The sequence below is a fragment of the Rattus norvegicus genome, chromosome 10 (assembly GCF_036323735.1).
Source record: "Rattus norvegicus strain BN/NHsdMcwi chromosome 10, GRCr8, whole genome shotgun sequence".
Taxonomy (NCBI): domain Eukaryota; kingdom Metazoa; phylum Chordata; class Mammalia; order Rodentia; family Muridae; genus Rattus; species Rattus norvegicus.
The window spans coordinates 57996014-58010806 of NC_086028.1; the positions used below are offsets into that span (position 1 = coordinate 57996014).

Sequence of the window (14793 nt, forward strand, 5' to 3'; positions counted from 1 at the left end):
TACACATGCATACATGTAGGTAAAATACTCATACACATAAAATTAAATATGTATATATATATATATATTTTTTTTTTTTTTTTTTTTTTTTGGAGACAGAGTCTCTCCTTAGTCCTGGCTGTCCTGGAACTTGCTATGTAGACCAGGCTAGCCTTGAACTCACAAGATATCTTACCTCTGTCTCTGGATTGCTGGGATTAAAGGTGTGTGCCATGGTGCCCAGCCTAAAACGTAGCATTTTTAAAGAGAAAGAAGAAGACCTGACAGTTATGAATTTAAAGTAACATTAGTCAGTGTGATTGTGTGATGTTCCTTCCACCTACATTCAGCTGTTTTGGAATAATATAAGACTCCTTATGCAAGAGGAATTCCTCATAGGAAGAGAAAGAGGGAGCTAGTGGTTGCTAATATGGCAGTATGATGGTAGACTGTGGAGTCCAAGCTGAGAAGAGAGCAGAGAGAGAACATGCTGGCAGTAGTTGTTGGCTCACTGGGTTGGGCTCACTAGGTCTGAAAAAGGCTGATGGAAGTCCACAGCAGAGCAGGAGAAAAGAGTGTAGGTAGAGTAGCTTGTTCTGAAGTCAGTCTGCACATGATTAAGGTTAAAGAAGTTTAAGGAAATTGAAGTAAGAATCCTTGGCAGTGAAAAGCATAAAAAATAGAGAGAAAAAGAAATGGAGGCATCATTCCCATGGATGCTGAAGTTACTTAGGTGCCTAGGATCAAGGTGTGAAAAGCCAGTAAACCAAGCACGTGGAATGCATAGGCAGGTGGATGTCTGTGAGTTCTAGGCCATCAAGTTCCAAGACTATACAGAGAGACCCCCCCACCCACACACACACACATACTCCTCAAAAAAAAAAAAAAAGAAAAGGAAAAGTTTAATACTAAAGTCATCAATAAAGAAAGAACGGTTTGGGGGCCATGTGTGGAGAAGGCTAACTGAGGTAACTTATGGAAGGCACGTGGTGCACATAGCACAACACACCCAGGTAGTAGGGGTGGGTGCTTTGTTAAACAGATGAGATGAGTAGTCAGCTCTGTACTTCTGCTGGACTGCTCTCTTGACTCAACTGGACTCCAATGTCACTGTCCCTGTTTTCCCCAAGTTGCTCAGCTGCCTTCTTTTGGTTGTTTTGTATAAGAAATAGACATCAATAAGTCGAAGCTGATGGTGTCTTCTGTTTCTAGTTACTTTGGACACTTGGAAGGCTGTGGTGCTGATCTACACAAAGAAATCCGAGACACTTACTACCAACTTGTTCTGTTTTTGGTCAAAGCAATCAAAGGATTTAGTAGCATAAATGACAGGTACTGAATTGCCTTTATATTTCTTGAGGAAAAAATTGTAAAATGTTTCTTATTATAAATGAAATATATATTTGAAGTTGAAAATCCAAAACACCCACAAAATTGAGCACAAGTAATTCACTGACACTATTTTCTTCAGTGTCTGGTGTATTACTTGCAGATTAAAACTTAGTACAAAGCAGAGTCTTGTCTCCTCTGTAGTAAGTCATTCAGACAAACTTTTAATCCAATGACTCTTCTGTAATGCATAACCTTGGCTAATCATGTGCAACTCTAATGTCGCCGTCATCAGCAGGTGACTTAGCTGCCTCCTCCCTCACTGGTGTCAGATTCATTTTTCACCTTTCAGAGTTGTTCTTGGTTTTTTGTTTGTTTTGTAAGCTTTGAAGGACGTTTATGTAGAATCCTCTCTTACAAATTAGTACCAAAACATGCTGTCAACCTGCACTGTCGCTGTTGTCAGTGTGCGGCTTAGGTAGCTGTCGCCTGTGTGGTCTCTCTAGGTCTCTGCTCCCTGCTGTATCTTGTGTTCAGACAGCCCTGCTTCATCTTCTGGATATGGGCTGGGAGCCCAGTGATCTTGCCTTCTTTGTTGACATTCAGTTACCAGATCTCCTCATGAACATGTCTCAGGAAAATATCAGCATCCATGACAGTGTGATCAGGTAAGCACAGCTCTACCTGCCATTCCTAGAGTTGGGGTAAGGGATAGGATCAGCAGCTAGTCAGTAACAGATCCTGGCTTTGCCACAGGAGAGCTAGACAACCTCGCAAGTTTACAAACTCCCATGCTTCCATTTCTTCATCTTTAGAACCACCTCTGAAACCTGTGGAGAATGCAGAAGAGAGTCTAGGATAGCACCTGGTATAGAGTGTGACTGCGTAAATTGGCAGCCATGGTGTTTTGAACTTGGAAAATGAGTGTTGCCTTCATTTTGGGGGCAGCTAATAGCCTGTGGAATTGGGAATCCTTTTTTAAAACACCTGTGTATGCCGTTAGCTACTATGGTGTCCTGAGCATTGTAAGGACTTAGGTTATAATAAAAAATAGTATACAATACTATTCTGGCAGGGGAGACATTATAATCAAGAAGGTGATTTTTCCCAGGGTGAGGCTTAACTATGACCCTTGGGATATGCTGACCCCTGCTATTTCCCCAAACATGGGAAAATTGACTGTAAAATTTTTGATAGTGAAGGACTTTGTTACACTCTCCCTTACATTAAAAGAAAATGGTATGCAAAGTCTTTTTTCTTAATAATTTTTGGTCTTTTCCAAAATGAAGTTGGGAGTCTATTGAGACAATATTTTAATATAGATTTAAACATGGGTATTGTGAGATTGGGGCTTAAGAAAGGGAGGTATTATATGCCTCTGAGTAGATGTGGGTTCTCAAGAGAGAGGTGCTTAATTCCACTTGTAACCTACATGTATGTCTACCTACTCAAGGTCACTTACCATCCTTTACTCTGTGGAGAGGAGAGAGGAGCAGACAAGTAGGTGTTAAAGGAGAATTGGGACATAGTGAATGAGACAGCACTCACCTGTTTTCACTGTCAGAAGAGATGTTCTGGGAAGAGGGGGTCAATTAAAGCTGTTTCCTTGGGCCATCAAGGTAGCAGGGCAGATAAAGCTGTCTTTAGCAGTTGACCTTCCGTCAGAGGGCAGACAAGGAAGACAGAGCACTGATTACAGCTGGTTTAGCTGTCAGCCCAGTGCTTTAAGTCTTGTCTGTGCCAGCATGACACAGTCCTGGATGAGAGAGGGGTCCCATACCCTCTACACCAATTTCTCAAACTAGCTCAAAGCTACATGTGTAAGAGCAGGCCTAAGACCATTTAGTCAGAATGCATGGATGAATGTTTGTTTTGCATTTGCTATTTAGCAAATCTATTTGTATTTAAAGTTTTAAGGATTTATTATTTTTATTTATATGTGTATTTCTGTGTTGGTGCCACAGAAATATTTCTATATATGGGTGCCATAAGAAGCCAGAAGAGGATGTCCCATCTCCTAGAGCTAAAGTAGTGGTCGTGAGCCACCTAAGTGGGTGTTAGTACTGAGCTTATTCCCTTGAAGAGCAGTGGTTACTCTTAACCACTGAGCTGTTTCTCCAGCCCATGTTCAAATTTTCACTGCAGAAGCAAACTATAAACTGGAACTATGAAATTTATAAATTTATAGGAGAAGAGCCCATGAAATTATCCACCTAAAACCTTTGATTTGAAATGAGGAATCAGGAGCAGGGCCAGGTACAGTCCCTGTGTTCCTGTCCTTTGTGGATTGGTTCCAAGGCGTCACTAATACAAATGAGATGCTTCAGGTCCTCAGTACCATACACCCACCCTCTTGTATGCATTGAATCATCTCCAGAGGACTTTATGATGCCTTATGTATGTATGAGAGGGCTTGGTAGGCAGCTCTTAAACATGTTCTTTATGGATTGATGATGAAAGCATCCAGACATGTTCAATACAGCTTTCTTAAGATGTATTTTATTTTTAATTGTGTGCGTGCATGTGTGTCTGTCTGTCTGTCTGTCTGTCTGTCTGTCTGTCTGTCTGTGTCTGTGTGGGCATGTGCTTGTGAGTGTAAGTGTCCTCAGAGACTAGAAGTGTTGGATCCCCCTGGAATAGGAGTAAAGAGCAGTTGTGAGCTGCTGACATGGGAACTGAACTCCAGTCCTCTGGAAGAGCACAAAGTGCTCTTGACCTCAGAGTCAGCCCCAGAGATAATTTTTTTAAAAGATATTTTTGATATGATATAGGCTGAATCCAAAGATATGGAGCCCATGTATGTGAAGGCCACTGGTGTTTCAGATTTGTTGACTATAATGTGTGAAGGTTGTATAGCAATTAGTTGGTAGGGCTGAAGTCACAGATCTCCTGACCCTTTCTTCCTGCAGATTGCATTAGGGTATTCTAACTATGTCCATATTGAATTTATTTAGAAAAAGTTGTGTCAGTTCAGGCTGACCTCAGGCATTCTATATAGTTACGAATTGTCTCGAACTTTTGATCTTTCTGCCTAGGATTATAGACTTTATGATGTTTATGACATGCTGGAGATCAAGCCCAAAGCTTCATGCTTTCTACAAACCTGAACTTTATTATTATTACTATTATTATTATTATTATTATTAGTGTCATTATTGTTGTTGTCATTACTATGATTGGTGTTGAGACAAATCTCACTGTATAGCCCTTGCTGGATTGTAACTCACAGTATAGTTCAAGTTGACCTCTAACTCACAGAGATCCACTTGCATCTGCCTCCTGAGTATGTGCCACTATTCATGGCTGATCTGTTTGCTTGTTTGTTTTTTTGTTTTTTGTGTTTTGAGACAGTTTCTCTGAGTTGCCCTGGCTGTCCTGGGACTCACTCTGTAGACTAACCTGCCTTGAACTCAGATACTCCTGCTTTGCCTCCTGAGTGCTGAGGTTAAAGGCACCACCACAGCCTGACTGGCTGAACTTTTTAAAATCATCATATTTGACTGCAGTACTTAGCACATGATAAGTTTACCCTACTCAGTATAGTCTGCTTCAGAAAGGAACTTTTCTATTTTCTGAGCATAAATCATCAACTAACTGATAAATTCTGAGGCTTTGAAATGCGATTCCTGTCATTTCAAAATGCCCTGTTTATTATAAGTTATGGGACACAGCATCTGCTAACTAGCATGTCCTTGGGTGTTGTAAGAAGCATGCTTTTCTCTCATCACGTCCTTCTTTCAGCCAGTGGAGTGAAGAAGATGAGCTCGCTGATGCCAAGCAGAACTCAGAGTGGATGGATGAGTGTCAGGATGGCATGTTTGAGGCCTGGTATGAAAAAATAGCCCAAGAGGATCCAGAGAAGCAGAGGAAAGTAAGACCTCTCAGCTAGAGCAATCTGGGTGACTTGCTAGGAGTTTGGATGTGCTGGGGTGTGCTTGGATGATGTCTCCCAGGAGGGCTCTGGGGGCATTTGGGACATCTGTCTGGTCTTCATCCTGATGACAGCCATCATTGTTACTCACTTTCATAGATCTAGGCTCACACCAGAGCGTCCCATAAGACTCATGTACATCATTAGATGCCAGTATATTCAGTGAGAAAAGGAATTGCTGAAGGGTTTGGACTGGCACGTTCTGGGCTGACACACCATCTTCCTGTAGGCGAGCACAATTACAATTACAAGGTTGCCAATCAGGTGAGCCTGGAAGCAGCGCTCCGTTATCATAGAAGCATCGAATGGCCCACACAGTGAAGAGTCAACTTAGGTAGCCTGTCCATCGACTTGTCTGTCACTACTACATATGTCAAGAATTTGCTACCTTGAAGCCACTAATTTTCCCCTTCTTAAGCACTTCTGTTTGCCAGTCATTCTGTTCATTATGGTACATTGTGGTGCTTAAGAGGACCATACCAACTGGCATTGGAGACTTATCTCTTATAAGTTAACATATAAATGAGAACATCCTGTAGTGTTCAGGTGACCTAGTAGATTCCCTCTCCTACAACAAACCATCTACTACCAAACAGTGACTTTCTGATATAGTTTCCTCATATGCAGACCCTAAAATAAACTGCCTTATAACCACCAAGTACTTTCTAGTAATCCAATAGCTTGTTCATGTAACAGTCCCTTACTATCTGTTCCCAGGGAGGTAATTATTTAGCTGGCTAGTAGAATGTCTATTGACTAGTTGTGTGTCTAGTTAGTTAATTAGTTAAAGATGAAGGATTTATTTGATCTGAGGAGAAGCCAGAGTATTGTTTGTTTATAGAGAGGTCCAAGCTGCCCCAAAACTTGCAATTCTGCAGCCCCAGTTCCTGAATGCTAGAGTCACGGGGAAGCACTCCATGCTATTTTAATGTGCCGGAGTCAGGAGTTCTCTTTCAATACATTTGTTAGTGCTACCATTGTCTAACAAGTACCCAGGCCAGACATCTAGATGCCATTCTTGACCATCTCTAGTAATTTGGTCACCAAGTCTTCTCACTCTGCCTGCTTTCCCTCCTGTTACAGTGCAGTCCCCACCCCTATTACTGCCATGGAACTATTTGGACAGCGACATCACAGTCAGCTGCCTTGACCCTCGTCTTGCTCCAATCAACCCCTTTTTTGCTGTTTAACCAGAGGATCTTCAGAATGCCCAAATCTATTGCCATTACCTTTCTGCTTAAAAACTCTGTTTTTAAACTCATTTTAGGCTCCTTGGATTTTACTTTTCTAACTTTTCCTGGTTATTCCCCCTTTGTACTCTAGTATGCATACTTGATTATTGCCAATTTCAGGAGCCCTGGAACTATCTAGAGAGGTGGTTTAGTGGTTAAGAGCTCTTGCTGCTCTTCCAGAAGACCCGAGTTTGGTTCCTACAACTATCTGTAACTCTGTCTCTAAGGAACTCTGTCTCTAAGTAAGCTTCTGCAGGCACACATGTAGCATACACATACACAGACACACAGACATGCCCAGAAATAAAAATAAATATCCATCCTTTAAAAAGGCAAACAAACAAACAACTTTGTCCCTTTCTTCTTCTTTTTTCTCTTTTCAGTGTCTTGTGCCTGCTTAGGCAAGTGCCCACAGTCAGCTGCTCTCCCGGCCGTGTCAGGCTCCCTTTTGAAGGAGCAAAGCTTCTGTAGACTTTGCTGTTCCTTCTGTTTGATGTGCCTGTCACCTTTATCTCCCTCAACTACTATCTGTTTGCTCTTGGTTTTAACAGAGAAGTTGCCATCCTTGAAAAATCTCCTCTGACCCTCCCAAAATCTTTGGTAGTGGCCTCCCATCTTCACTAGCCTCCAGAATTTGCCTCTCAAAGCATTCCCCACACTGTATGACCATCATCTGTTTGCTTGAGGGAATTCCCAAATGGAAACTTGGTTATCCAGCTTCAAATCCTAGCAAGTGGTACAAAACTTGGGAGATCTTAGGCACCTACTGAATGAATAAATTGATTAATGACCACAATATTAAGTCTGTTGGCTAATTGTGTTTATTTCTCCTTACAGATGCACATGTTTATTGCTCGCTACTGTGATCTGTTAAATGTGGATATCTCTTGTGATGGGTGCGATGAAATTGCCCCCTGGCATCGCTACCGGTGTCTGCAGTGCAGTGACATGGACCTCTGCAAGACTTGTTTTCTGGGTAAGCCTCAGGGGATGGGATCTTATGCCCACAAGGAAGTTATTTCTGCTATCTATGATGTTGGCAATCTTTTAAACTCACCGTGCTATGTAGAGTCTCTGGTTCATTGGCAAACTTGAGTCATCTCCCTCAACTCAATGATGACCTCCAGTACTTGTGTCTGGCATCCTTCCGTCTCCAGTCCCGCTGAGGAGGCATATGATAAACTCTCAGGACCAGCTAATACACGCCTGCATAAGTTTCTAAGAAATTTTGCTTCTGAGTCATGCAGTGTTTCCAAATAGCAAACTAAACATACAAGCACAGTAAACGTGAACTATTCTTCATACACTGGACTCATGGGTGTGAGGGCAGAGCTCATCTACTGCAGTAAGCACTGTAGGGCTCTGTGTATTAAAAGTCTGTCCGTAAAAGACGCAGTTCCTGTCCTAAAACACAGTCTGACAGAGAGACCTAGCGCAGTCACATGATGAATGCATGTGCTGTTGTAAAGGGGCAACTCAGAGTATTTCTAGGGACTGTGGAAATAGAGCTCACCCCACCAGGAAGCCTTGTGGAGGACATAGGATAAGAGTCGATCTTTGAAGGAAGTTCAAACTGGGTGATGTAACAAAACTCTGAAGATAGCATTACCATCAAGAGCAGAGCAAGCTCAGGGACAGAGGAATACGTGCTTTCCGTGAGTTTAGCTAGATAGACACACTTGTCTGTCTAAGTGATTGACTAAGACAGACAGGGCTCAGGTTATCTGACCCTGAGATGCTAGGCTAAGGAATTTGAACTGTCTGAAGTCAGCAGGAAAGGGTTATAACTAAGAGGTTAGATGATCAAAGCTCTGCTCGGGGAAGACTGTATCTTTCTCTTAAGAGATTATAGTCACAAGGGCATTCGGATAAACCTATGTCAGGTTTACAGCACTGAGAGCAGAAGTGGCCACCTGTGAAGAGTACTGAGCAGGAACTAGAGTTTCTCATTCTCTTACTCTCTGGGTCTGTTTTCACCTGTATTTCTTCAATGAGAAAGTAAGAACAGAAATTTGATCACTTCTCAGTATTCCTTAGGAGTATGCCAGTAGGTGTGTAACCTCTGTCAGAATGTGGGAGACAGTTCACAAGGTGACATGGGCCTGTTTTTCCCAAATAGCAGTCATGGTAGGAATCTGGCATGTATTCGATCTGACTGTAGAATCGGGATCAGTCAGCCAGATCACTGCCAAAAAGGTGTTTACTGAGAATATCATTGCTCTGCCCATACCTACCAGGGCATTCTGCTCTTCAAGGGAGCCCTGCCCCCTGGAGTAGTAAATGAGATTTGACTGTGGTGCTGGGATCTGTTTGCTAGCATTTGGAGGGGACCCTCTACTCCATCCATCTCACACTGCTGGTTTTTTCCAGGTGGAGTGAAGCCCGAGGGCCATGGAGATGATCATGAAATGGTCAACATGGAGTTTACCTGTGACCACTGTCAGGGTTTGATCATAGGCAGGAGAATGAATTGCAATGTATGTGATGACTTTGATCTTTGCTATGGATGCTATGCAGCAAAGAAATACTCCTATGGGTATGTCAGGTTCCCCTGCCACCACCATAACCTTTTGGGGTGTATGTCTTCTCTTAAAAGGGAGTCGTCTCACCTTTTCTGCGTTGGAAGACATTGCAAATGCTAGGCAAGCACTCTATACCTGGGCTATCCTCCTAGCCTTCCTTATTTTTAAAACATTTTATTGTTATTGGGGAGGGGGAAGGCATGTGCATGCACATGTGTGTGCACATGTAGAGGTCAGAAGACAGTTTTGGGGAGTGATTTCTCTCTCTTCTCCTTTCTGTATGTTCTGGAGATTAAACTCAGGTCACCAGGTGTGGTAAAGGCCTTTACTTACTAAGCCATCTTGTGGCCCCTTCCTTACTAAAGAAAGGTTTATACTGTCAAAACTGTAACATTCATAAGAAGAGAGAGTGGTACAGTGCCCCCGGTGTCCTTGGATTCCCCAGCCAGGAAGATGATGTCCTGTGTGCTTACTTCATTCCTTTCTTTTACCTTAAAGTATTTAAAGCACATTTCAAACTCAAGTCATGTCTCTTCTATACCTTGTAATTCATCTTTTAAAATGATGGGCATCACCTTGCATTACCAAAGTGCAATTAGCATGCTTTCAGAACCCTTGTCCTTGGCGTGGTTTTCATGTGCAGACTTTAGGCTGTGATGTGCTAGTGTGATATACTGAGTATTTGTGCTCGTTCATCTCTCTGGGACAGGAGTTGATAGATTCTATTCTGTTATGCCTTTGCAGCCATTTGCCAACTCACAGCATCACAGCCCACCCAATGGTGACCATCCGGATCAGTGACCGGCAGAGGTTCATCCAGCCCTATATCCACAACTACTCCTGGCTGCTCTTCGCTGCCCTGGCTCTCTATAGTGCCCACCTGACCAGCACAGAGCACGTAGATGGGGAGCAGCTGGACCCCCAGGCCCGCGGCAGCGCTGCCACCCTGCGGAGCCAATGCATGCAGCTGGTTGGGGACTGTCTGATGAAGGCCCACCAGGGCAAAGGTGACTCTTCCTTATGTGGGACCCCTTCAGCCTCTGTCTACTGTCGGAGGCAAAGCCCAGGTGGCCTTAAAAGACCATGTTTGACTCAAAGGTCCTTCACAAGAGGGATTCAGCCTAGCCTGGAACTTAAGTTCCCGTTTCTCTTAAGTTCTGTTCCTGTTGGATAAAGTAAGTTAGTTAAAGTGCTTCCCTGATGATGTAGTAATCAGAACTGTAGAAAACTCTGTAAGTCCATGAATCTGTACTGTTTGACTTTCTTATTTTACTCAGGACTCTATGCTTAAAAAAAAAAAAACATGAAGTATAAATCCACATGATTTGTATTCTAGACAAGAGCTGCTTACAAATAAAATGGTGTTTCTGGGTTTGATCATGCACACATGAATTCCAGTTCTGCGTCCCAGCATGCTAGGTGGGGCCCTTTCCCAAAATAACAAAATAAGGAGGTAATTCTGACTTTCCTGAAGGGTGTTGGTGAGAAAGTCATGTAAATGTTAAACTTTAAGTTTCCCTCAGGTGGTAGACTCACTCCTCATCCTAACTGACATCACGGGATCAGACTTACCTTAGGGAGAAAGTGGGTGATGTTTCAATCTGCCAGTGGGGATTGAAAAGTCTAGTTACCAGCCAGGCATAGTGCATGTCTTTAAGTCTTGCACTCATGCAGCACTCTAAGTTCAAGCCCACCCTGATCTACAACAGGTTTTAGGCAAGCCAGAGGTGCATAGCGACACCCTGTCTTAAAAAAACAAAACAAAAAGCCCCCCAAAACCAAAAATAACAACTTAATTGCTTAACACTATCAGAAAAATGTAACTTTGAAAACAATCCTGTTGTCTGTTGTATCTTCAGTATTTCATTGACTTCAAGTGCAGTTTCCCTTGCTGTCTGTCTGTCCCCATTTGAGGTCAGGAGTGGAATGGCTGTAGAATGCCAAGCATGTTGCTGTGTGGTTTGTGTAACTCCTCAGCCATTTGTTTCTGTACAGTGGTTAAGGGCTTTGTGGCACTTGCCAGAGATATCCCTTGTTGGGAACATTTAACCATTTTCTTGTTTTTCCCATTCCAGGTCTTAAAGCTCTAGCTCTTCTTGGGGTATTGCCAGATGGTGACTCTACCTCAGAAAATCAAGCCTTGCCAGTCACAGTGTCCATCCAAGCATCAGAGGAGCAGCTAGAGAAGAAAACAGCCCAACCTGCTGAGGGGCCGGCAGATGCAGGCCTGTTTGTTCCCTGCAATGTAAGTAGCGTGTCGACCACGTGGTCACAGCTCGCGCTCATGGAGCCAGGCACACAAGGATGCACACCAGGGACATATAAGCAGAGGTTATGCAGCTTGGTTTATATTCAGTCAACAACGGAGGAGCCCAGAAGTTAGCTGTTTTAATGGGTGGACGCCATAGTTGATAGGTAGGCGTATAGACAGAGAAACCGTCATAGGTCCAAGCATGGTCTGTGTTGGTGACACACATGTAAAGATCCTTTTGTGAATTGAAAATAAGAGTAAGTAACTAAATAAACAAATGATTGTTGTTGTAGACGCTTGCCTTCAGAGCTTGAGCCCATGCTGTAAATACCTCACTTTTGCTGCAGCAGCCACTGGTATTTCTCCTGAAGCCTCATCAGGGTACCAGGTCATGACAATCTCAGGCTGTTTGTCTCTCAGCTATGGCCTACCACCATCTTTGGTACACAACATGTTAACTTGCCACAGACTGCCTTACACAAGGTGGAAAGCAGTCAATTCATCCAGTCAGGAGGGACGGCAGCCCTCACCCCTGTGTCTGGAAGTGCCTGTACTCCTGAACCCTAGGCATCATGTAGCAGGCTGCCCCAGCACTGTGCTTGCCTCCATCAATGTGTTCATTCATTTACACCAGAGTGCATTACATATCTTAATCCACCAAAATCCAAATCATTTATTTATTTTGATGCTCAGATTGCTCCTATGTTTTGCCAGTAGCCACTCCTACTTGGCTTTGTGTTCTCTCTCTCTCTCTCTCTCTCTCTCTCTGTGTGTGTGTGTGTGTGTGTGTGTGTGTGTGTGTGTGTACAGGTACATTCTGTAAAAGAGGGTGATAACGTGCCTATAATACAGGGTGATTGTGGGAGTTATGTTCTACAACACTTGGAAGAAACATGTAAGTGCTTTGAACATAGCACACAGTAAAATAAGTCCCATGTCAGAAGTGGACGTTGGGTATCCTGCTCTATTACTCTCTGCCTTGTTCCTTGAGACAAGGTTTTTCACTGAACCTGAACTAATATGATCAACAAGCCCCAGCAATCCTCTTGCCTCCCTCCCTGACAGCCATTGCAGACATAACACATCTGTGACCATGTTCAGCCTTGATATGAGTGCTGGGATCTGACGCAGTCTCATGTTTGTATACCAAGGTCTCTTACCCACTGAGGTCACAGTTCTATCCTATACTCTTAGAATGTATTTCTACATCAATAAAATACCTGCATTTGTGGCAATAGAAATAATATCTATAGACTTGATGTAGCCTTATCTTTATAATAGCATTAAAGATAATAGCAGATATAATACTTTTCTTATTGTAAGTAAAAATTGCTTTGCTTTTTCTATGTATGTATATGCTGTATGCATGTGTACATTTGCATGCTCATGTGTGTGGAAGCTGGAAGTCAACATCGGATGTCTTCCTCTATTACTCTCCACCTTCTTTTTTTCCAGGCAGGGTCTCTCATTGAACCTGAACCGGTTCAGTAACACTAGCTGGCCAGTCAGCTCCAGGGATTCTCCTGTCCCTCCTCTTCCCACACTAGGATTATAGGCACTCTCCACCACTCCTGACTTGTTAAATGGTTGCTAGATATCCAGACTTAGGCCCTCATGTTTATGTGGTGAGCACGTCATGTTACTGTGAGGTTTATTTTTTCTACCAAAAGAAAGCATGTGAAGTTTATGAAGATGATCACTGTATTGACTAGAAGAAGGGCAACAACTTCATCATTTTCCCAGAATAAGATTTGGTACAAGCCACTGCTTATGTGACCTGGCAGCTCTGACAGCCCATCAAGAGATGTGATACAAGAAGCATCATTTTAAAGTAGTGATTTACTCTTAAGAAATTAGTAATTCGGGGTTGGGGATTTAGCTCAGTGGTAGAGCGCTTGCCTGGGAAGCGCAAGGCCCTGGGTTCGGTCCCCAGCTCCGAAAAAAAGAACAAAAAAAAAAAATTAGTAATTCAGAAGATTTTTAATGTATGAAAGATTAGCTAATGATAAAATTGTATAAAGTATACAGAGTACATTGTTGTATTCATTTACATTTACCACTCTAGGGAAAGAGAGCCACAGATAAGGAAGTCGGACCCTTGGATTGCAAGCAGAAGAAAAAGGCGGGTGAAGATCTCTCCATAATGAAGGACCCTTCATGCCAGATCCAAGTTTCAGATCCACCTGCCAGTGATCACGTGCCTCCAGGACTTCCAGGTCAGGGTTATTAACTCTCCCTTCTTTTTTTTTTTTTTTTTTTTTTTTTGGTTCTTTTTTTCGGAGCTGGGGACCGAACCCAGGGCCTTGCGCTTCCTAGGTAAGCGCTCTACCACTGAGCTAAGTCCCCAGCCCCTTAACTCTCCCTTCTTCCTCTGTGAGTGCACACGTTATCATACCTGCACTGTTGCTTACAACTGAAGTTGTCCAACAATTCAGGTTTCTCTATCTGTTCAGCTGTGGCTGGTAACTTTGCATCATCTGTCCTTTATTTTAGCATATCTAGTTTATGTGTTTACCAATCAAGTACCTTCTCTTTGTTGGGCACCATCCTATATCCCAGGGATGAAAGCTACCAACACAGGCAGAGAGACACATGGCCTCTACCCTACTGGAACTCACAATCCAGGAAGGTTTCAGGCAGAGGTACAAATAACTGTCATTTGAGGTGGCCTATGATTCTGACTCCAGAAGAAGGATGACAAGTGTTAGTCCTGATTGGGATCCAGAGCAGATTGATTTTGTACAAAACCATGTAAAGGGAGAGATATAAGGGACCTTGAATGTGCCAGGATACACAGCAGGCACTGACACTTACGCAGCACAGGCTTCTTTGTAGGTCCCAGAACCAACAAGAGGTTAGACCCACACACCGGGTGTGCAGGGGAAGAGCTCCTGTGGCACTCAGGCCCCAGCCTGCTCCATGATGGTGGTGGTAGGGTCAGAACTGCAGTTTTACAGGTTGGGACAGTAGTGTGGGTGCTTCAAGGAGCCCAGGGAGTCAGAGTCTATCCCATTGGCTGTTCTGTAATAGAAGTGAAAGTGAGTGTATTCTGCAACATCTTCAAGCTCTCAGTAGTAGTAGACACTCAACATCATGTCAGGTCCTCAAAGTCTACCAGAGTCAGATTCCCCTAAAGACCAGCATTCTGGTCCATAGGCCACAAGTCTCTGCCAAGTACCCCGTGTTCTAGGACATTGTTAGGTACTTGAAGTATAAAGGAAGCAAAAATCAGAAGGCCAAATGATAAACAGCAAACACAATATTTAAGGGTAATCAAATGCTAGCTAGCATGTAGTTTAACAGAGAATGGGAGGTAGTAGAGGATGGCTGCCTGTTTAACTAGGGAACAGGAAGGCCTCCTTGAGAAGGCTACTGTGTAAAAGTATTCAGCAATAGAGTTTGTTATTGTTCTGATTTGAGGGTTTTTTTAAAATTATTTTTTAAAGAATTACTTATTTTATGTGTATGAGTACACTATAGCTGTCTTCAGACACACCAGAAGGGGCATCAGATCTCATTACAGATGGTTGTGAGTCACCATGTGGTTGC

The 14793-nt window shown here is 43.1% G+C and overlaps 1 protein-coding gene and 2 non-coding genes across 9 annotated transcripts in view; all 3 read left to right on the forward strand.

Moving 5' to 3' along the window:
- Window positions 1-14793, forward strand: part of Zzef1 (zinc finger ZZ-type and EF-hand domain containing 1) — a 137685-nt gene that overhangs the window by 84286 nt on the left and 38606 nt on the right. For all 7 annotated transcript variants that reach the window (NM_001427300.1, XM_237787.10, XM_039087333.2 and 4 more), the window contains 8 exons: window positions 1192-1311; window positions 1815-1976; window positions 5050-5179; window positions 7309-7447; window positions 8842-9007; window positions 9738-10000; window positions 11069-11238; window positions 13310-13460. In NM_001427300.1, coding sequence (NP_001414229.1) covers window positions 1192-1311; window positions 1815-1976; window positions 5050-5179; window positions 7309-7447; window positions 8842-9007; window positions 9738-10000; window positions 11069-11238; window positions 13310-13460 — 1301 coding nt within the window. The remainder of the gene's footprint in view (window positions 1-1191; window positions 1312-1814; window positions 1977-5049; window positions 5180-7308; window positions 7448-8841; window positions 9008-9737; window positions 10001-11068; window positions 11239-13309; window positions 13461-14793) is intronic.
- Window positions 2369-2532, forward strand: LOC120095418 (U1 spliceosomal RNA). Its single transcript, XR_005490890.1, has one exon. It is a non-coding gene; the product is annotated as a U1 spliceosomal RNA (small nuclear RNA).
- Window positions 13105-13185, forward strand: Trnap-ggg6 (transfer RNA proline (anticodon GGG) 6). The gene has a single exon. It is a non-coding gene; the product is annotated as a tRNA-Pro (tRNA).